Source organism: Gossypium raimondii, chromosome 1 (assembly GCF_025698545.1).
Source record: "Gossypium raimondii isolate GPD5lz chromosome 1, ASM2569854v1, whole genome shotgun sequence".
Classification (NCBI taxonomy): domain Eukaryota; kingdom Viridiplantae; phylum Streptophyta; class Magnoliopsida; order Malvales; family Malvaceae; genus Gossypium; species Gossypium raimondii.
Window position 1 is genome coordinate 11053914 of NC_068565.1, and position 22093 is coordinate 11076006.

At 32.7% G+C, this 22093-nt stretch overlaps 2 protein-coding genes across 3 annotated transcripts; both read right to left on the reverse strand.

Annotated features, from left to right (window-relative positions):
* Positions 1–11611: 11611 nt before the first annotated feature.
* Positions 11612–14555, reverse strand: LOC105786778 (uncharacterized). 2 transcript variants are annotated; one of them, XM_052631709.1, is made up of 9 exons: positions 14295–14555; positions 13819–14004; positions 13548–13677; positions 13369–13449; positions 13059–13258; positions 12744–12839; positions 12531–12624; positions 12175–12291; positions 11612–11960 (listed from the first exon to the last, which is right to left on the reverse strand). In XM_052631709.1, exons 1-9 carry the CDS (start codon positions 14427–14429, stop codon positions 11911–11913), a joined length of 1089 nt encoding a protein of 362 aa, XP_052487669.1. In that variant the 5' UTR covers positions 14430–14555; the 3' UTR covers positions 11612–11910. The 2 variants fall into 2 exon arrangements, with proteins under 2 accessions (XP_052487669.1, XP_052487666.1); XM_052631706.1 differs by having other exon boundaries at positions 11612–12014.
* A 1403-nt stretch (positions 14556–15958) lies between these two features.
* LOC105782163 (26S rRNA (cytosine-C(5))-methyltransferase NOP2B) lies at positions 15959–21302 on the reverse strand. Its single transcript, XM_052631714.1, has 17 exons — positions 20884–21302; positions 20261–20433; positions 20106–20169; positions 19889–20022; positions 19651–19734; positions 19489–19563; positions 19329–19400; positions 19153–19226; positions 18431–18483; positions 18077–18186; positions 17594–17662; positions 17431–17505; positions 17174–17266; positions 17010–17089; positions 16832–16931; positions 16397–16716; positions 15959–16305 (listed from the first exon to the last, which is right to left on the reverse strand). Exons 1-17 carry the CDS (start codon positions 21164–21166, stop codon positions 16239–16241), a joined length of 1926 nt encoding a protein of 641 aa, XP_052487674.1. The 5' UTR covers positions 21167–21302; the 3' UTR covers positions 15959–16238.
* Positions 21303–22093: the final 791 nt, after the last annotated feature.

A 22093-nucleotide genomic window follows, 5' to 3' on the forward strand; every position in this document is an offset into this window, starting at 1 on the left:
TCTTTTTTTCTAGTTTTCTTCCGTACGGTTCAATCCTTGATCATGCAAAAGAGTATTAATGGCCGAACCTTGGAAGTTTTTAACAATGGCTTCTCATATTATGTTTTCTTATTTTGGTGGAAGATGATGAATAAAAATAAAAATTGGTTTTTATTTTACTTAATCTCACGTAACTAATTAAAATTATTTTAACATAAAAATTTAACTTAAAACAAAGCATTACCATCCACTACATTACCTTAGATCCCTAAACCAACATTAATTATGCAATTTAGTTAATAAACATCAATAGCGATTAACTTTTATATCTTTTACAATTTAGTTATTTTTCCTTAATTAATTAACAAATCACTAAAATTTCCAAATCAAACGTCAATGCACTTATATAGTAACTTCGTAAATATTTAAATTAAATATTTACAGGTTCGGTTTACAGAAACAAGGCCCTGATACCTCATTTTCTAAAACCACTTGACTTTAAGGACAAACCACTTGTACTTAAATATCCATTCAATTAGAAAAAATTATCAAATCACAATTCAATATATTACTATATTTGACTCGTAAATATTAAATAATAATATTTACGAACTCACTCGTTGGTTTGTGGTCCCGAAACCACTATTTTTGACACTACTAAAAACGGGTTGTTACAATATTGATCCTTATAAATGTTATTGGTGAGTTGTTCGGGTATAATTGGCATGCCATAGAGTATAGAACTCTTTAAATTGTGCGTTATGCAAGTTGTTAAATACGCCTGAGAGTATTGTAATGTAGTGCTTTGAGCATTCAAGAAGTTTGGTTGGTTAAGTTGTGTTTTGCATCACAAGAATATGACTAAATGTTTAATTATATTGTAACGAGGTTTAAATATATACTCGTGTATCCAACATAACTTCCTACAAATGGTTACATGGGCTAGTAATTGAAATTTTTAATGTGTCTGCGAAACAATTAGAAGATATGTTGCTTTTATAATATGGAACTAAGATTTTAATATTGTTATTCAAATATGATGAATGTGTCATTATTGTGTTTATGCTTGACCTGCCATAATTTGTACTGGTAGCAAATTAGGTACTTTTTGGCATTTAACGAGTTTGTTTTTAAGTCGTTTTAGGTTATTTTATTACATTTTCAGTTTCAGTAGTTTAGATTTAAATTCTTGCAAAATAAGTATTTTTATGCATAGTTTTGAGTTAGTTGACCTCTTAGACCAATACAGGTCTTAAAGTAGTTTTAATGAGTTAATTGAGTGTGCAGGACACCTGTTTTCAGTCCCAAAAGCAATAGGAACGACAACCAGGTCGCAACACGAGTTAATTCTCTTTATTGATGTTTATCGTAATATGATTTTTGGTGAGCACTGTTTAGACTTGCTGTTGTAGAAATAATTTTAGTTTTAATCCATCCTCCATTAGGTACGATCCTCGGAGTACTTCTTGTACTCGGTTATACAAAACTATATTACAATTTGACTCATATACTTGCGGACACCGCTGCTTGATTATATATATTTTTGCTGCAGTATTTTTAATCCAAACATTCATATGTTTGGCGTTGGTTAATACTCTTTTGTCTAAATACTTCTAATATGTTTATCACGTGTTTGTAATTTAGTATAATTATGCAATATTTTACTAGATATAGAATACCACTAATTTCTGAAATGTTTAATGTTCGAGTTTTTTATTCCATACGCATGTAGTAGTTGAACCAAAGAGTTCGTAATTAAGCAGCATCACCAAAGAGTCCCTTCAAATACTTATTTTTGTAAATACATTACTTGATGTAGCTCTGGCATACACTTAAGATTTTGGTATTAGTCATTTAGCTATATTGGTTCTATTTTGGAACTTATTGGTTATCTGATTGATTTTTTTAAATGATTTTATTATTTGATTATATTTGAATATTTATGTTTTTATGCGCAATAAATGAACAATGGATTGAGCAAGTCAATTTGGCGATCAATGTAACGCCTCAGATACAACTAAACTTTTAGGTTAGGTTTGAGGTGTTATTCTCATGCAATCGAACTATCAGAAAAGGCAATCCTACTAAGTGTGAATTCCACAAGCAAGTCGTGCATAAAAATGGAAAACTTCCTGTACTTAAAAGATGTCATCGAGAAGGGCATTTAATAAGGACATTTTCGCTAGTGCATTGGGAGGACAAATTGGGTCAAAAATGCCTCACGCCCTATGGGAAAAAATTGGCTATGACATGCCATTGGTATGCTAAGTGCCTTAGAAGCAAGGGCTAAAAAGACACCCTAAGAAAAGTGAAAGGTGAAGCCAATAAACTTTCACTAGCAAAGGTGGTCGAAGAAGCAACAATCTCATGAAATATGCCAAAACTCATGGGACACCTAAAAAGATATCCATCACCACCACCAAAGAAAACCCCGTCCCTTCAGAATATGAAAGCTTTGATCTAAGTCCCTACACATTTTCTCCATATTTTTCCTATTTTTCCATTAATGAGTTTCAATAGTTGAGATTTAAACATAAGAAATTGATCTAATAGATATTATTTATCCCAAGATAATTTAATCAAAGGGTAAAAAATCAACCACACTTTCTAACAGTCCTCTCCCTTTCTTTTCAAATAACAAATTTTTATTTTAATAACTCAATAAAGTCTATTTTGTTCTAGAAAATTGATAAAACAATAATAATAAGTAAAAAGTGGATGAAAAATACGGAGAATTTTCATTGTTTAATTTTTACTTACAAGGTACTATTTATAAGCTTATTTACATTTAATTAGTAAACGTATTACATTCAATGAATTAAGTTTTCTTAATTACTTCACTTAATGATCTCCTGATTATAAATGAAGTAAATAGTTTTATCTCATTACTTTAATATGTTTAAAGGGGTTATAGACATCCATTTAATGTATTTACAACACTCCCCCTTGGATGTCTTTTAAATGAAAATGTGCGTCATTAAAACCTTTATGAGGAAAAACCTTGTGGGATAAAAACCTAATGAAGGAAAAAGAGTACACAATCTCCTATTACAAGTTGCCTTGTTAAAAACCTTTACCAGGAAAACCTAGTGGGACAAAACCTTGGTTAAAGGAAAAAAGTACAACGTGTTTTAGACTCCCCCTAATGGCAACATCACATTATATCTTTGAGTCGACGCATTCCAATCTTGTTTCATAGTCTTTCAAATTTTGAAGTTCGTAATGCCTTAGTAAAAAGATCTGTTAAATTATCACTAGAACGAATTTGTTGAACTTCAATGTCGCATTTCTTCTCAAAATCATGAGTGAAGAATAATTTTGGTGAAATATGTTTTGTTCTGTCACCTTTGATATAACCACCCTTTAAGTTGTTAATTGAGGTTCCTAAGGGCATATTGGTTGTATGTAGTGATATTTCATGTTTAAGACTTTATTTTGGCTTGTTTTGAATGTCTTATTATGGCTTGTTGATGTGCAAATTATTGTGTTTAGGTTGGTACCAAATTGGGTGAAAAATATGGCTTGTTTTGAATGTCTTATTATGTCTTGTTGATTTTGGCTTGTTTTGAATGTCTTATTATGGCTTGTCTCAGTCGTGTGTGACACATGGCCAAGTGACACGGTCATGTGTCCCCTGTATCTTTTAAATTGAGCAAGTAGTATGCTCACACGGCCTAGCACACGGGCGTGTGGCTTGGCCGTGTGGCCTAAGTCAGAGAGTTACACGGGTACAAACACGGCTGTATGTCCCTATTTCAAATGCTCACAAGGTCGTGTGTCCCCTGTAACTTTGAAAATTTTCAATATTTTCCGAAAAAAATTAGTATTCAATCTAGTCTCGACTTGTTTCTAATGTGTATTTTGGGTCTCGAAGGCTCATATAAGGGACAATATGTTTGATTTCGATTAGTTTATGATATGAATAGTATATGATGTGAAATGTTTGAAATTTATGTCTATTTGTTCTGTAAACTTCGGTAATGCTCCGTAACCTTGTTCCGGCGATGGATATGGGTTAGGAATGTTATAATAGGTCCAAAAACATCACGTTTAAAAAGTGAATTTAATTCTGCTTGAATTGTATCTTTCCATTTTGGTCAATCTTTTCTATTTCTACATTCATCAATAGATTTAGGCTTAGGATCCTCATTTTCTTTTTCTATTCCAATAGCAACAATATAAGCAAAATTGTTGTCGGCAATTATATTTTTTTCGATTCCATTTTTTTCCTAAAGTAACTTAACTTATTGAGATTTCTTCGTTATCACCATTTTCAGGTACCTAAACCTCTTCTGGGGTTTTTTGATTAGTTATATCATTGGCCTCTTCTTGGGCACTTGCCTCCACAATATTATCATCTTGAATAATTGCTCCTTTCCTTTTACGAGGATTTTTATCTTTGGAATCGATTGGCCTTCCATGCTTCAAGCGTGGATTACTTTCTTTTACACTAAAACTTTTCCCTATTATGATATCAATTCGTATTGGAGCATTTTCAGTTGGTATGTGAGATTTTGTCATTCTCTTTAGGTCAATAAATGAATCTGGCAGTTGATTGGCGATGTTTTGCAAATGTATGATCCTTTAAACTTCTTGTTCACGTTGACTTGTGCAAGGATCTAATCAAGATAATGATGATCCATTCCATGTAATTTCTTTTACCAGTTGTATTTTCTCTCCCCCTAATGTTGGAAATGTCGTTTCATCAAAATGACAATCAATAAATCATACCGTAAATAAATCTCTAGTTAATGGTTCAACATATTTAATTATAGAAGGAGATTCATAACCAACATATATTCCCAACCTCCTTTGAGGACTCATCTTTGCGCGTTGTGGTAGAGCAATTGGAATATATATTGCACATCTAAAAATTCTAAGATGGGAAATATTTGGCTCCTGACCAAAAGCCAATTGTAATGGGGAGTACTTATTATAACTTGTTGGCCTTAAGCGTACAAGTGTTGTTGCATGCAAAATAGCATATTCCCAAGCTGTAACAGGGAGTTTTATTCTCATAAGCAATGGCCGAGCTATTAGTTGGAGGTGTTTGATAAACGATTCAGCTAAACCGTTTTGTGTGTGAACATGAGCTACAGGATGTTCAACTGTTATCCTAATTGACATACAATAATCATTAAAAGCTTAGGATGTAAACTCACCAGCATTATCAAGACAAATAGTTTTGACTGCATAATCTAAAAATTGTGTTTTTAATCGAATTATTTGAGCAAGTAGTCTCACAAACGCCAGGTTACGAATCGATAATAAACACACATGTGACCACATACTAGATGCATCTATTAATACCATAAAATATCTTAATGGTCCACATGGTGGATGAATGGGCCCGCATATATCACATTGAATACGTTCCAGAAATGTGGGAGATTCAATCCCAACTTTAGCTGGTGATGGTCTAATAATCAATTTTCCTTGAGAACAAGCGACACAAAATAAATCCTTAAATTCAAGAATCTTTTGGTTCTTTAATGGGCGTCCAATTGAATTCTCGATGATTCTTCACATCATAAGAGATCGGGAGGGCCTAATCGGTCATGCCAAATAGTAAAAGTATATGGTTCTACAAACTTCTGGTTTGTAGTAACATGTGACTCAATTGCACTAATATGTGTATAATATAAACATGATGAAAAAGCAGGTAGCCTTTCCAAAACATATTTCTTTCCACATTCAACATTTGTAATATATAGATATTCAATATTTTTCTCATTCATAGTCTCAATATGATATCTATTAAGACGAATATATTTAAAAATAAAAAAATTTCTTTAAGACTTAGTGGAATATAAAGCATCATCAATGACAAATTTGATACCTTTAGGTAATAATATAATAGCTCTTCCAGAGCCTTCAATAAGTTTTGAACTACCCGATATTGTATTAACATGGGCATTACTCATTGTCAAATGAGAAAAATATTTTTTATCTTTGAGTATCGTATGTATTGTAGCGCTATCTGCAAGACACGTCTCCATTAGTTTTGGGTCAATCGAAAATTTGTTGAATATTCATATTCTTCATAAAAACAAACAAAATATAATATGAGAAACATTGAAAATATTTATTAAATATATAAATTATTCTTTATGCAAGAAAATAAAATATACTTAAAACAACATAAAAATGTCAAAATAACATCAATTTTTTAATGATTCTCAAAGAAATCTGCTACATCTAGGTGAGTTATATTATAAAGGTCATTAAATTTATCACCCTCGTAGGCATGGTCAGTTTTAGTATTATAGCGAATATTTTCATCTTTTGCCTCCATTTCATCATTTTGGGATATAAAATTTGTCTCCATATGTTTTCCCTTTTTTTTAATGGATGATTGATAAAGTTTCACTAAATGCTCAGGCGTATGACAGGTACGTGACCAATGCCCCTTCATACCATATCGGTAGCATATATTCTTAACAATCTTTGAAGAATTATTTTGATCACTTCTTTCTTGTCTTTCATTGTTATTCTTTTTCTGGTGGTTAGATGTATCATTTTTATGACCACCATTATAACGATTATTAATACGTCCTCGACCACGGCCGCAACCTTTATATTTTCTATTTTCATAATTATTGTGTACTGCTACATTCACTTCAGGGAATGGTGCAGAACCAATGGGATGAATTCCATGATTTTTCATCAACAGCTCATTATTTTGTTCAGCCACCAAAAGGCATGAAATCAATTCAAAATACCTTTTTAAAACCTTTTTCACGGTATTGTTGTTGCAGGAGCACATTAGTAGCATGAAATGTTGAAAATGTTTTCTCTAATAAGTCCTCATCAATTATGTTTTCTCCATATGATTTTAGTTGAGAACTAATTTTGAAAAGTTCTGAATTGTATTCACTTAAAGTCTTAAAATCTTGCAACCATAAGTGCATCCAATCATAACGAGCTTTAGAGAGTATCACTGTTTTCTGATGGTCAAATCGTTCTTTCAAAATTTTCCACAACTCAATGAGGTCTTTCACAGTGAGATATTCTACTTTTAATCCTTCATGTAGATGATGACGGATGAAAATCATTACTTTTACCTTGTCTTGATTAGATGCTTCTTTATCTGCTAATATAGTATTTCCTAGACCTTTAGCATCTAGGTGAATTTCAGCATCTAACACCCGTGACAAATAATTCTTGCCTGAGATGTCTAAGGCCGCAAATTCAAGTTTGGCAAGATTTGACATTATAACCACTTGAATCAAAATAATAAAAAGAACATATTAGTAAAATAATAAGCATTCTCAATGGGAAAATAATTGAATTATATATACCAAATTTGCTAAATAATAATATGCATGTCAAATATTGGCATAGAGATGAATAGTCATAATAATAACTTAGCACAAATTACATTAATTGAAATTTCTTTTAATAAAAAAAACATGTATATATAATTATCATTATTAGATTTTAGTTGTAAAATAAATGTGCAAATGTTACCCAAAGCCAATATTTTATCTAGAAAATAAAATAAAAGAATTATGAAAATACGTATACTGTATATAGTTTAACGGGAGTTATACGGGCAAATTATATAAAGTCGAAATGACGTAAACTTCACTATGAACTCGTAGAAGCTTGTGCTGATAACGTGTTATAGAAAAATTAATAAAACAATAATAATAAGTAAAAAGTTAATGAAAAATACGGGAGAATTTTCATTGTTTAATTTTCACTTATAAGGTGCTATTTATAAGCTCCTTTACATTGAATTAGTAAATGTGTTACATTCAATGAATTAAGTTTTCTTAATTATTTCATTTAATCATTTCCTGATTATAAATATGTTTAGATGGGTTATAGACGTATTTACAACATATTTTACAATAGCAAATACCTATCCCTTCCCATGTCTAACATTTCATTCCTTTATGGCCATGAGTAGTTTGCTAACTTGGACAATTTACTCATCTACTCCTTCACTTGATTACTCACTTTCAATTTAATCCATACTCAAATTTTCTAATTTAAAATTTTATCATTTTTATGCTTCCTTCCTATGTCTAATTAATTCAATAATGACTTATTCTCTCATACATAGAATTTTTATGGACACTAAAATTTTGGTACATTACATCTCCAATAAAATTTAGGATATCAAATCTAAACTATCCCAAAACTCTTGGTTAGCGTTTATAGAGGCAGTGCAATCCTATCATCTTGGAATTAAACTTTGTATGATATTGAATTAATAAATTAATATTCCTTAATTTAAAATCCTTACAAGTCTTTTAAACCTCTCCCTTGGTTGGTTGGATGATTTTCCAAGTGTTTTCTTTAAAACATTCAAAACAATCTTCTCTTTTCTGTTAGTTTATTTTGAAAATAACATAATTTAATTTAATGAATTTAACCGTTTGGCAATTATTGAAATTTTAAATTTTGAAAGGTATATTAACTAAAATAACCAAATTAAAGTCCACAACTTTTGCAAAGTATAAGGTTTAATAGCAAAATTTATCCATAAATTTACAAAAGATAATTTTAACAAATATTAAATTATACTTTGCAAAGTATAAGGTCTAGATTGATTATAAATAAATAAATAAAAGCAAGAGGACCCCCCAGGATTCTTGTCAATGAATTATTGTTGAGATGTGAACAAAACAATATTTTTCTCAAATTTCATAAATTTGATTTGCCAAATACCTAATTATGCCCCCACTAAACTGTTTCATTATCTAGATTTTACTCCTTTAGTCGCATAGGGTAAGTTCAAAGAAATGTAAATTTTTGGACTGACCCATTTGGTTTAATTGTCAATTTACCAACCTCCATTAATATATGTTATGTTTTACCCTGTTTTGTCTTGCTTCATTGGGATTATGTTAAGTGTTTTGACCTGCCAAAGCCTATTATCTTTTAGTAGCAAAATTCTGTTTTTCACAGTACAGATTATGAAGGGTTGATGAGGTGACACGAAAATCAGGATATAAATCTTACTTATATGTGTTAATAAAAATACATGACTCATATCACGAGTACCTAAGAGAGATACATGTTTAAAGATGTGCGTGTATATATTTCTTTTCTTTGATAGAGTATATATATACTATTACTTATCAAGAAAAGGGATCTCTTTTTTTAAACCCTAAGCTTTCGATACAAGTCACACTGTATGAACCTCGTACATTTTCTAAGTTTCATCTTTTTACCTACTTCACCGGCCAACATCAATAATAGGTGCGGTGAACATCAACTTACTCACCCTGTGATAATACTATCCCAAATCACCGACCTTTAAATCTAGAAAGTCACCCTTCAGCCAACAATCAACCTTACAATCCGTTGGACCTATATGGTCAAACAAACCTTGCCCCCAGAGAAAATACTGTGGCAACTCTCCTAAAGTATTTTCCCATCACCACCATCGGGAATTCAAACATACTCCCGTCGCCTGATGATCAAACCACACCTGACTTGAATTCTAATACCCAACAGATCTTTGAACTCTAGGAACAAATGGAATGATGCAGGAACGGCTACAACAAGAATAAGAGCAGAATTGGCAACTAACCTTACGATCACCCCCAATTTATGTAAGAATTGCGAACAACCCGAAATTCCGCTCAAAATAATGAAGAAGCAACCTCTTCTCATCTTGGTCACCAGCAAAAGCATCCCGAATAAATAATCTTCAAATTTTGCTACAAACACTACCAAATGGAATCCATTAAAAAACTACAAACCTTATAGTGTACAAAATTAGATGATGGAGAATGGAAACTTTCTCCAAATAACCTTATGGCTTCAGATATCACGGTTGAAGACTTACCACTCACCTTTAGACCTCTCAAAGAGACCCACCTTTTAGTAACCCTTGCAAATCATGGAAGAACTTGGTATCAATCTCTATTCGCTAGGTTAATACACACTTTTGAACAACTACCTCGTCAATTTATGGTCACTTTGCATAATCCTTAAAAGCCCCACAAATATGCTTTTAGTTAAGCAAAATAGAGGCAAACCTCTTAGAGAATACATTCGTCATTTTAACGTAGCAACAATGGTAACCAAAAACTTAAGTGATGAGTGGGCAATCCAAGCCTTTATATCTGGTGCAGAGCATGAGTACCTAAAATATGCTTTGACAAATGAAAAGCCTGATAAACTTCACAGTTTGTATGAAAAAGCTAACATGTACATGGAAATAGTATAAATAGTTCGGTCAAACACACCTCACCCACATCATGATTCAACGTAGGACAAATTCGACTGTCCCAGACGAGGTAGACCTAGAAGTCGAGACATACCAGCGTGAGCTTTTAATTCAGAAGTCCACATGGGAGGAACGTTTCCCTCAGTCATCTCAATCCATGAAACATCATGAATCAAACCAGTTATCCTAGAGGCTAAGCAAGTAGATAGAGCTTCGTATGAAAGGTTTTGACTCGAACGCCCCTTTAAATGCTTCCAAAGCTTATATACTTAATCAAGTCAATGGGCAAGGAATTCTTAAGCAACCACTTCCAATGAGGTCCAGTCAGTTAAGGTGACTGTCCTTTGAGCATTGTCAATTCCATAATTATATTGGGCATTAGAAAAAAAAAACTGTCTATTCGAAAAACACCATTGAAAGTGCAATTCGACATGATAAGTTGAAATAGTTTATAGCCCAAGACCTTCAACAGCCTCCTCAACACAATCCATGAACTTCCCGAAGAGGCAACTAATACAAATCCTAAGGTAAGAAACCTATTAGAGGGAAGTAATGAAGAATGAACCCCTTCAAAGTCAAAAAGAAAAGCACACTTACAGAGCGCTATGTAGATAAGTACATCAATGAAAAAACATCGCCAATTGGAATCCTAGAATGTAAACTTTGATAATAAGGATGAAATGCTGCGTTGGATGCTTGTGCAACTAACCCTCTAATAGTAACAGTGACAATAGCTAGATATCAAGTCAAGCGAATTTTGGTTAATAGTGGTTAAGTGAGTTACCCCACTTTGATCCTGTCCAAACCTAACTGGAGAGGGTCATGTTTGGATGATTACTACTTTCAGATATTGAAATTTTAATTTTATGATTAATAAATTACTGGTTTAGTAACAAGAATTAGAAGGTTGGTTTTAATTTTTGAGGGGGGAAAAACCTTTTAGGCTTGTAAAGTTTATTATGCTTGTTTGAAAAATAAATTGTGGTTAGGTGGTTCGATGGAAATTGATATGGTCTGGAAACGACAACGAGATTGTCTTTGTATTCTTACACTATTGCATATGTTTCTTCTATTTTCTTTCTTGCTTTGTGTCTCAGATCTCATTCTTGAATCCAAGACCACATAATCATATCATTAACTGTATGAGAAAAGTAGCGTACTGATCCATCTATATATATTATATAAAACATTTGCAAGTTATAAAACATTGAATGAGATATAATCATAAAAAAACAAGAGAAATCTAAAAATCAAAGTCCCTTTCACTATTACTATATTTAATGGGTTTGTTTTGACATTTGTTCATTAATTGTATTTTTAATATAAATATATTCTTTCTGCCCTAAAAAAATCCACTGATCTAATCACTGTACTAATAACCAATCAATCATTCATCAGAGAACTGATGCAATTTTACTGTTTTTATGCCACTAAAAGCAAAGCTGATGAATTGGCTACTTCATAAGGTTAAACCATGGATCCTCGTATTACAACTATATATTAATTCAAGACCAAAAATGTAAAAAGCCCATCACCAATAATCTATCCCTCTCATTACACATTAACTCACAAAAATCCACTCTTTTTATATATATATGTGAATCATACCATCTGCCCCTCCAAATCCCATCCATGAACCAAAAGATGAGAAATGAAAAAGATTTGCTAAGAGGCAAGAAAATCTCCTTGGATTAATAGAGAATCCATTGCTTCTCTCATCCTTACTAACCATATTAAAAGCATCATGAGAGCTCCGTTATCACGCGTTCACACTTGTCTTCTAAAATCTTCACTGCTTCAGTAAATAGAACTTCAGGAGGTAATGCTCCAGTAGATTCAATGGTGACTAGAAAAGGGGAGAAAAACATATTAATCTCAAGCTGTGCCTAACCTTAAGTTGGTTTGAAATCAATGAAAATATATTAATCAAGCAATGGCATTAAAGAAATCTAGAACTAATTTTGACAACACATGCAGAAGACACAGAGTAGCCCCACATTACTTACATATGAAATGATCTTTAACACGGCGCAGTGCCACACGTTTCTCCCAATCATCACCTCTTATGCATTCTCTGCAAAGTGTGCACGCACGTGGCCTTGCTACAGTTGCCCTTCTCCTACCTGCTTGGCAGCCAAATTCTTCATTAGGAAATGTACCTAAAACAATATCTCCTAACTTCACATGCTAAAGCATATCAAGCAGAACCGGTCAGCACTATCACATAGCTACTGACCCCACTATTAGAGGAATATAATCCACATTTAGTAACGGAATACTGGAAAACCCTTTTATAGAGGAAAAAAACATAATTACCAAAATTTACACCATATAGACAACAAATCATAATGAACAGAAGTACCTTTTCCAAGATCTTCTATATCAAACACATTAACTGGGCATTTGCTTTTGAGCTCTTCAGCAAGGTCATCTTCGATATCTTCCAATAATACAACCTAAATATATAAATATATCATAATATTGTAATAATATAGAGTCAAAATGAGATAGAATAAACGAAAGAAATGAAGAAGGTTTAGAAAAGAAGAAATCTACAGTTACAGTCTATCCTTACCTCAGGAAGCATCCGATACCAAGCAGTGGCCACTGGGGACCACTTTGCATGTGTTTTCCCAATGCCTTTAACAGCATGTGCTTCCAGTTCAATTTCCTAGCAAAAAAGTTGGGAAAAACTTCATAAGGATTAGATTAACTTCTAACAACTTCAAAACGGATCCTGAACTAATGAGAGCAGTACACAAAACCTTCTTAATCTACTAGCACCACATTTAGCTCGCGAAGAGATTTTTTCTAAACCTAAGGCATGATCTGCCATCTTGACATGCTTCATGAGCAATTTTTTAAACAAACAAAAGCATGTAAAATATACCTGTCCAGGGCCAAGTTTAGCAACAATAATATCTGGATACTTAGGGATAATGGGGTTCTTGACAAATTCTGGTATGGTCTCTTGACTGCAACCGAAGTAAGTGTATGTTTCAGGCTTTGATGATGAATCTGAAGTTGCATTTCTTGTTTCCTTAACCAGTTCACTCCCATTAGGCAACCACTTTAATGCATCCGATTTAACTGCATTATTATACATCATTAGAAACAAGGCAAAGCTATAAAGGGAAGACCTATTAATTTCATTCAAGTAAAAAGGTTTCATGTTTCACTGATAAAGCCCAAAACCGTACCTGTAATACGTGGACTACCTCTTTTACACTGAACATGGAGTTTGAAAACAACGGTGTTCTTTTCATTTGGCTGATCATTTTCTACAATAGAAAGAGACAAAAGTAAAGAATTACCAAGTGCCCTAAGGGTAAACTCCATAAATTCAGATAAACCATCAACCAAAAAAAATGAATTAAACCTGAAAGATAATCAAAAAGCCTTGGGTCAACACGGATTGGAACGAGGCCCAACCTATGAGCAAGAACTTCATCTTGGATTATTGATGTGTTGTTTGCAATGAGAACTTTTTCAATTGCCATTGTAGGAAGCTGCAAGCATAATCAGTTCTATCAGTACCAGCACAGACAATATGCTGCAAGCTAACATAGCTAGCATATGATAGCATGCAATAATGTCATTAACATAGCATATGTTAGCACTGAAAAGAGGTAGACCAAAAAGTCACAGACCTCAGCTATAAGGATCCTCCTGAATGAATTGGCAATAGCTGCATCAATACCGATCATATCAAACTCCATGTCATCTTCATTGAGTCGAACCACTTCAACTCTAAAGTTGTTAGAGAATCGGTCAAGTCGTGAACTATTATCAATTCCCATCGATGCATAAGCGCCAGAATATTGAATACTCTCAGTCTACAAGCAACAAAAGCCCCCAAAACATAAGACGTTTAATTATAATACAAAAAAAGAGACCCACAAAATTTCATAACCTTAAGAACAGAACAAGACAGATGATACAAAGAAACTAACCCAAACCCCAAATAAGGAAAAAGGCTCCATTTTTTTAATTACCCAATTAAACAACCCCAAGAAACCACTGTTTCTTAACACTCCATATATGAATAAAAGGGTGTTCATGAAAAATTTCAACTGAAGATGTGTGCTTTAGGTGATAAAAAAAAAGGGGGTTAAGAGAGAAATACATGGATTGGGGCGTCCTTATTGCATGAAACACGACTTCGTTGGAGTTCAAGATGCGGTGGAAGTTGACCCATTGGCACATCTGGCAAATCCCAGATTGAAAATTTCTTCTTTTCTTCTCCTGCCCCCTCTGCCATTGCTTTGTTGCTTAGATTTTGCTGTTAGGAATTTAGGGTTTAAATGGGAACTGAAAAGAAAGGGGTTTTAGCTATCTACACGGTTGAGGAGAAACGCTTATGTTTAGGGTTTTAGGAAATCCTCAGCCCACGCAACGCTTAATACATAATTGGTAGAATTTTAAAAAAAATTAGACATTATTTTTTAAAAAATTATTTCATACATTGTTTTTGAAGGATTCTAATTTCACAAACAGGTTAATTTTTTTATAAATATATTATAAAATACAGTAAAAATTAAAAAAGTTAAATAACATTTATCGTACATTCAATTTTTTTCACATATCAAATCAAATTCAAAAAAGCTTATGAGAGAGAAATATTTCAGGTGTTTTAATTATATTAAATAAATTATTGAATTCGTTGATTGAGTCTAAACTCAATTAGTATGAGTATTATTGTCAATGTAGGAACACGTGGGTTTGCGCTAAAACGCATTATTCTCCTATTTATGAGTTGAGGAGAGGTTATAGACAGTCCTAAGGGTGTTTAATCGGTTAACCAATCAGAACTACCATTAACAGAATTAACTGACCATTTTAAATTCTTAACCGTTAATCAAATCGAATTTTTTTGGTTAGTTCTGTAGGTTAACCGAATTAACTGAAATTTATATTTTTTTTTTGTTAAAAGAAGTATAAAACATATCAAAATTTAACTGAGTTAGTCAAATTTAATATATGTAAAATGTATATAAAAAATAAAAATTTTTGGTTGATTCGGTTAATTAATCGATTTCGAACCAAATTAACCATTAACTGAACTTTTAAAAAATTATTAACCGACCCCAACCGAATTAATTCGGTTTTACCTGAAATTTGCACACCCCTAGATAGTTCTAAGCATTATATTAAAAAGATATGATATAATGAGATTGTTAAAAAATAAATAAATTATAGAATTTTAATTATAAAAAAATATAAGATTGATTTTATTGTAATCTAGTAATCTTAATTTTTTTAAAATTGAAATAAAATTGCCTTAAAAAAAAGAAAATGTTGATGAGCTGAAATATTATTTTACCTTGATTTTTCAAACCCAATTAACCCACTTCTTTAGTATTTTAGTTAGGGTTAATTTATAAGATATCCTTATATTATGGTCTAAAATTGAAATTGATGTCTATTTTAAATTTTAAAAATGTTAATATGCTTTAATTAGAATATTAAATTATGAACATATATGTAAATATTGAAAACATTTGTTTGCACCCTTTATTGGTAAAAGAAAGCAACCACTCTCCTCGTAAAATGTCATTATCACAATACATTTTCAAAGTTTCTTTCTTATTCAATAATTTCATAGCTTTTGCTTCCCATTTCTACTAAAATTTAAAGAACAAGAAAAACACTCGTCTCAGATTACATTGTGAAATGGGATCACATTTGGTAATCTTAAATGAATTTTGGATCAATATTAAAAGGACTAATCTTGCTTTTATGTAATCTTAAATTCCGTCAACACCTGACTCATATTTGGACCAAATAAACTAAACAAAATAATAATAATATAATATATCAAATATTCTACCATAACCGTCATCATACACTCTTTCAATTCAAGATTAAAAAGGCAAAATAACAATCGGTGCTAAAATAAATAACAAAATTAAACTAAGAAATAAAATGAAAACAAAACTTTAATTAAGGTGGAAAACAATAAACAACAAAAACAGAACTTTGATTAAATAGTAAACATTCCTGCAGTCATCCAGTTTTAGTTCTCAAATCACTGCATGCTGTAAGCATAATGGTACCAAAAGAAGCCTCATCATATTCCAGTCTTGTCTTCCTTTGGTTGCTTCTTTTGCCCCCTCATTGCCTTTCTCTTCTCTTCCCTACAACATGACCAAAGATTTCAACAAGGTTTCTCATCATATTCACCATAAACCAACTTTTTAAAAAGGATTGAGACAAGCCATATCTAACCTTGCTTTTGAGATTTCCTCTTTAGAAGGAAATTTTCTTTTCCTCTTTTTCGATGTCGCTGCCAATTCTACCTTCCCATTTTCGCTTCTGTCCCGGTTTTTCAATGTTGGTGGTGATTCAACCTTTCCGTTTCCAGATAACCCTTTCGCCTTTAAGCTCTTCTTTTTCCCTTTCGGGCTTTGTTTCTTAATCTTTTGTTGTTCAATCTCTTTTTTGTTGTCCTCATCACTATGGATCTCCTCTGGCCTCTGAGTTTGCTCTACTGTTTCTGAACCATCAGAACTTACAAGATTCTTCTTTGTATTGCTCATTTTCTTCAACTAAAGAAAGTCAAAGAGGACAGAAATATCAATATATAAACAATGTGGAAAAAGTGCTTGGAACTGAGATCACCTTAGGGTGAATGACATTATGTAATTTACGTTTGAAATTTACCTTTGCCACAAAAAAGCCGTCCATATTATGTACATGAGGATAAAACCGCCTTGTGTTTTCTAAGGATGTATGAAACCGATGCTCCCTAAATCGGATATATCTGGTTAAAGGAAGGAAACAACGTTAGATAAAAAAATCAGTCTCGTCCGGGAGAATGTCAAAGAAAAATGATCATTACCCTGGACACCCAAAGTCGAGTCCACATGGAACTACTTTGACATCTCTCTTCTTGAGTGCATAGTCAATGACAGCTTCATTCTATAGAGATACAAGTCAAAATGAGAAAAAGACTGAACAAAATTTGAATGGTTGGAAAACCAGAAGGGCATTCCTTAAACAAACCTCTGGAACCATCATGGAGCATGTTGAGTAAACGATGTATCCGCCAGTTTTGGAATTTGCATCAACCATATCAATAGCAGCAAGTATCAATTGCTACAAACCAAAAGATTTGTGATGGCATGAATTAATCTCTTAGCATATGCAAGATATAACAAAAGAATCAATTTATCTCCTTTTCTGCTGACTCTGAACTTAGGATGATTACTGTAGTTCCAAAATACAACCAAAAAGGAAAAAAGCACACCGAAAGTACGTACCTTCTGCAAATGGGCACATTTTTGTATGTCATCTAAACTTTTAGAGGTTTTAACGGATGGATCTTTGGTTATAACCTACACCATAGAGTAGAGATCATTAAATGCGAGCACAAAGCAGTGAGCAATACACCAAATGCGAAATAAGGTTAAAACAAATGCTTACTCCTGTACCACTACAAGGGGCATCCAACAACACTCTATCAACCGAATTCTGACCCAAAACCTTGGGAAGCTGAACATTAACACAAAAGCAGAGAATTAGAATTCTGTCTCCTAAGTGTATAAGACCCTCAAGAAAATATGAAGGATAAGTTTAGGCACTTTGTTTTTAACCTACAACTCATCTGAGGCACCCAGAAAGAACTTAAAGAAAAAGGAAAGAAACAGGATTCAACACTTTTGCTCTGATTGGTATAAAGGATGGAAAGGAGTGAGAATTGAGAATTTGTTAACCTAATGGTTAAGCTACAAAGTAAGAAAGTAGTCATGAATACAATTTGATTAACAAAGTATCCATTCTCACTCCTCTTCATCCTTCATACCAAGTAAAGCCTTTATGCTTTTGAAGCTCTTGAGCTTGAAACATCAACTCATCAACTTATCATGATTAGTACTGTATTCTCTTGAGGGGCAGAAAGATGCTAACCTCCCTCCCATCATAGTTACAAACTATTGTGTTTGTCACTCCCATGCGATGCAAATTTGCAGTAAGTGACTTCAGCCTTGTTTCCTTCATTTCATTTGCAAAAATTAACCCTGGCCACAATACCAACAAAATATTAGAAAGGAATTTGGAAACAATAGTAAAAGACATATTGAACAAAGACCATATCACCACTATAAAAGGATAATTATTTATGTTTTATTCAACCAACTCAACCTTCCAAACTACATATTCAACATGGACAAGCAAATTAAAAAGGTAAAATAAAACAAAATAGAAAATCACAAAGAGTCAAAAACAAAATTCAACGGTTTGAATGAACATAGACTAACATACCACTATTTTTCATGAGAGCAGCAACATAAGTTGTTTTACCACCAGGTGCAGCTCTGCAACAGGCACCATTATAATCAAAAAGGAGAGAATGATGATCTTTACTAAAGATGAGTTTTATACTTTCATTTTTTTATGGGATGATTGTATCTGGAAAAAACAAAAGCAATTTAACATTATCTAATATAAATGAGCACAACAGGCATCATGGCTACCAAGTGAAGGAACAAACTAGTAGTTGGAAGAATGTTTGGGATTTCACAGTAGTCCAAGTACACACCATATATAGCGTGTAAAAGCATCCATCTGATTAAACATCTGGACTTTGAGTTTAAGGTTGAGGTCGAGCTTATACGATATATATAACTGTAAACAGTAATGAAGCACCTTAATGCAGTGAATGTCTATTAGTGTCTGACCCCAACCACAAACTCGTGTCAGTGTAATCTGAATTTTCTACTTAATTATATGGATTAGCCTCAAAATGAGTTACAATGTCAAAATGGAATGTCTGCAAGACTGCAAATCTTATAATCATGTCAACCGGAAAAAAAAAGCATCTCTCCTAGCACAGATCTGCAATATGGATATTGCAAAACATTATAAACTCAAAACATCAGTTTCCTAAAATACAGCTCACAAGGAAGATTTTCTTCAAAAAAAGAAATCAACAAATGAAAAGGCAAGGCAATGATAACAGCAGTGCATAGAATGGAGTAACTCACGCCATATCAACTACTCGTTCCTTTTCCTGAGGAGCAAGAGCCATAACAGGCAAAAAGGAGCTTGCACCTTGTATCTGTTGGAGAAAGAAGATAGGCAAATGAAAGTGCCACAACACTTACTTCTACAAAACAATTAAAGAAATAGGATGGAAAATGTATAATGAAAGAACACATACATAGTAAAAGCCAGCCAAATACTCTGGAGTGGCACCAATAGGCACATGTGAATTATACACCACCAATCCGACCTAAAAATTGAAAATCAGCATTTGTTATGCACTCCATTAGAAATAGAGGTCTCAGATAAATGAAAATTTAAAACAAGGTAGTTCTTACTTTTGACCACTTGCTTAATTGGTCTAGTTCTACTCCTCTTTTGGAGAGAGTATCAGCTAGATCCCTCCTGCGAGTCTGCATTTTGAAGGAGATTATAGCTATAGTTGACCCGAAAATGCACAAATCAAAGATGAAGACAGCAACAGAGAAATGTATATTTACCCTTAAAGTGTTTGCCCTGATACATGTAGGTCGAGGCTTTTCAAAAGCTTCAATAAGTTCCATGAGTTCCACAACTGGAAACATCTGTAGAAGAGATGGCAGATTTAATATAATAATTGATCAATAAACTTTTTTTAAAGAATAACCCTTACTTCAAAAACGGGAAGAGGAAGAAACATGCAGTGCAAAAAGACAAAAGTATTGCAGACAACGAAAATTAGAACAAGATGATCATTACATCCACCAAAACCCCTATGAGGAATTCATTGTAGCCATAGTATGAACCCAAATCCATTTTAAGTTGGTCAACATAATCCTTCCTTGTGTTTCCCTCTTGCCTCAATTCCTTGAAATTTGAGAGCACTCGAACAACTACAAATAAATGACAAACTCTTAGCAAATTATATGATAAATGGCTAACCATGAGATAGAACATTAGCAGAAAAACCACTGACTATCTTTTATTCTCATCTGAAGATTTGCAAGATCAGGTGGACGTTGTTGCTCTGCTTCCAGTTCCTGATCGGTAACATGAAAGGAAGGAAATATAAGCACCTTCGCAGAATTAAATTAGTAATAACAGGAAATAAAATCAAATTCAAAAGAAGACCTCTTTTGTTGGCAATCTAAACTCATCAGACTCTTCTTTAATGTTCAACTGCATTTCTGCTTGTGCATCTTCTTCTTCCCTCTCCCTTTGTTCATCAATAGCCCTTGACTTCTCCTCAATATCAGTTCCATCTGAATCGGAACCAGAACCTGATGTAGAACCAGAACCTCTGTCTGCAACATCATGATACAACAATGGTAATCACTATGAACCAGATAGCACGAAATGCAGTGAAATTTATGAAACATGCTAACATTTCTACCATGCTAATGCAATGGAAGCTATGTTTGCTAGGACCCTTATATGTCACTGATATGATTGAGTTCCATTTATCCCAAGTTTTTAATTGCATGGGTGGCAGGCACCCACATGCCAATGTCCACTTTCATGATATGGGTACTTGAAGAACAAGATAGATGCAAACTAGAATTTTCAGTTCCTAAAGCATAAACTCATCAAGGACCATTATTAAGCAGTACTTCGCACACAAATCAAAGTTGCACCTACAAGAAACTATTGAATAAACAAAAGGCTTGAAGCTCAAAATCATATTTGCTGTAAGGCATTAAATTCGATGTAACTAATGTAAATAAAGAATTTACAGGGAATTAACAAATGGGTACCTTCATCTTCATCATCACTTCCTTGAAGGAAATCATCAGCCAAGGGAGCATCATCATCATCTGAAATATCAGAGGCATCATCAAAATCAGACACTTGTTCATCCCCATCCAATAAGTCTTCTGCTTCTTCTAATTGTTCTTCTTCGCTCTGGCCATCAGAAACATCATCAAAGACCTCATCTTTTTTGGTGGGTCGTTTTTTCTCAGTGAAAAGATGGTTTCTTTGCTTCTTTTTTAGAGGCGGGTTCTTCGATTTTGCTCCTTTGTTCTTATTAGCTGCCATTTTGAAACTGAAAACAAAAAATCGCACACAAACACAGGAGTTTAAGCTCTTCTACTCAATAGCAATACCTAAAGTAACACTGAAGTTTTACCTGAAAATTAGGGTTTTTCTTTTTTCAGTTTTTTGAAGCTCTCTAGGGTTTAAGCATTATATGTGTAATAATAGTATCTGAAACATAAGAAGACGCCATGGCTTTTGGGCTGAATTTGGGTCAGCCAATTTTTAAGGTTTGGGTTTTGGTTTATGAGTTTGGGTTTTGAGAAATTTAAAAGAATAAGGGATAATGCCAAATTTAGTACTTGTACTTTTGTAAAATATCAATGTGGCACCTATGCTTTGAAAATATCCAATGTAGCACCTAAACTATCAATATGTGTTTTATTATGGTACTTTTACTTTCATAAAATATTTAATGTGGTACGTGTACTTTGAAAATATCCAATTTGGCACCTAAACTACCAATATGTCTTTTATTATAACAATTGATGTTAATATTGTTAGTGAAAAAGCTAAATAAAACCAAAAGAATTTAATCTAATTTTAAAATAACTAAATATATGATTAGTTAAAAAGTAACTACTAAATTTACATGAAAGTACATTACTTTCAAGGATAATAAAAATATTATTTAAAATTCAATTAAAATGTTATTTCAAATGAAAACTCTTGAAAAAAATGACCATTTACTTAAATTGAAAATATGAGGTTTTTGTTTATGTAAATTTAATATTTACTTCTTTTTATTAATTTAGTTTTAAATTTTTTTATTTTGTTTTCATAAAATATTATATTATCCATATGTATTCGATGGTTTGAAAAAGAAATTCTACGTGTCGAATTTTCATTAACTGGTTTAGCAATTTATTAACGGTGTTAACACTTATTAATAGTTCATATACCACATTCGATATTTTCAAAATATAATAT

What these genes read in the sequence shown, in the direction of transcription:
- LOC105786778 (XM_052631706.1), bottom strand. Translation starts at nt 14,429, where the DNA reads ATGGCAGAGGGGGCAGGAGAAGAAAAGAAGAAATTTTCAATCTGGGAT. An exon ending in ATAAGGACGCCCCAATCCAT is followed by an intron (nt 14,005 to 14,294) that starts GTATTTCTCTCT and finishes TGTTGCTTGTAG; the next exon opens with ACTGAGAGTATTCAATATTC. An exon ending in GCTTTTTGATTATCTTTCAG is followed by an intron (nt 13,450 to 13,547) that starts GTTTAATTCATT and finishes TTTCTATTGTAG; the next exon opens with AAAATGATCAGCCAAATGAA.
- LOC105782163 (XM_052631714.1), bottom strand. Translation starts at nt 21,166, where the DNA reads ATGGCAGCTAATAAGAACAAAGGAGCAAAATCGAAGAACCCGCCTCTA. An exon ending in TCAGGGCAAACACTTTAAGG is followed by an intron (nt 19,564 to 19,650) that starts GTAAATATACAT and finishes TTCAAAATGCAG; the next exon opens with ACTCGCAGGAGGGATCTAGC. An exon ending in CTCGACTTTGGGTGTCCAGG is followed by an intron (nt 16,932 to 17,009) that starts GTAATGATCATT and finishes TCCTTTAACCAG; the next exon opens with ATATATCCGATTTAGGGAGC.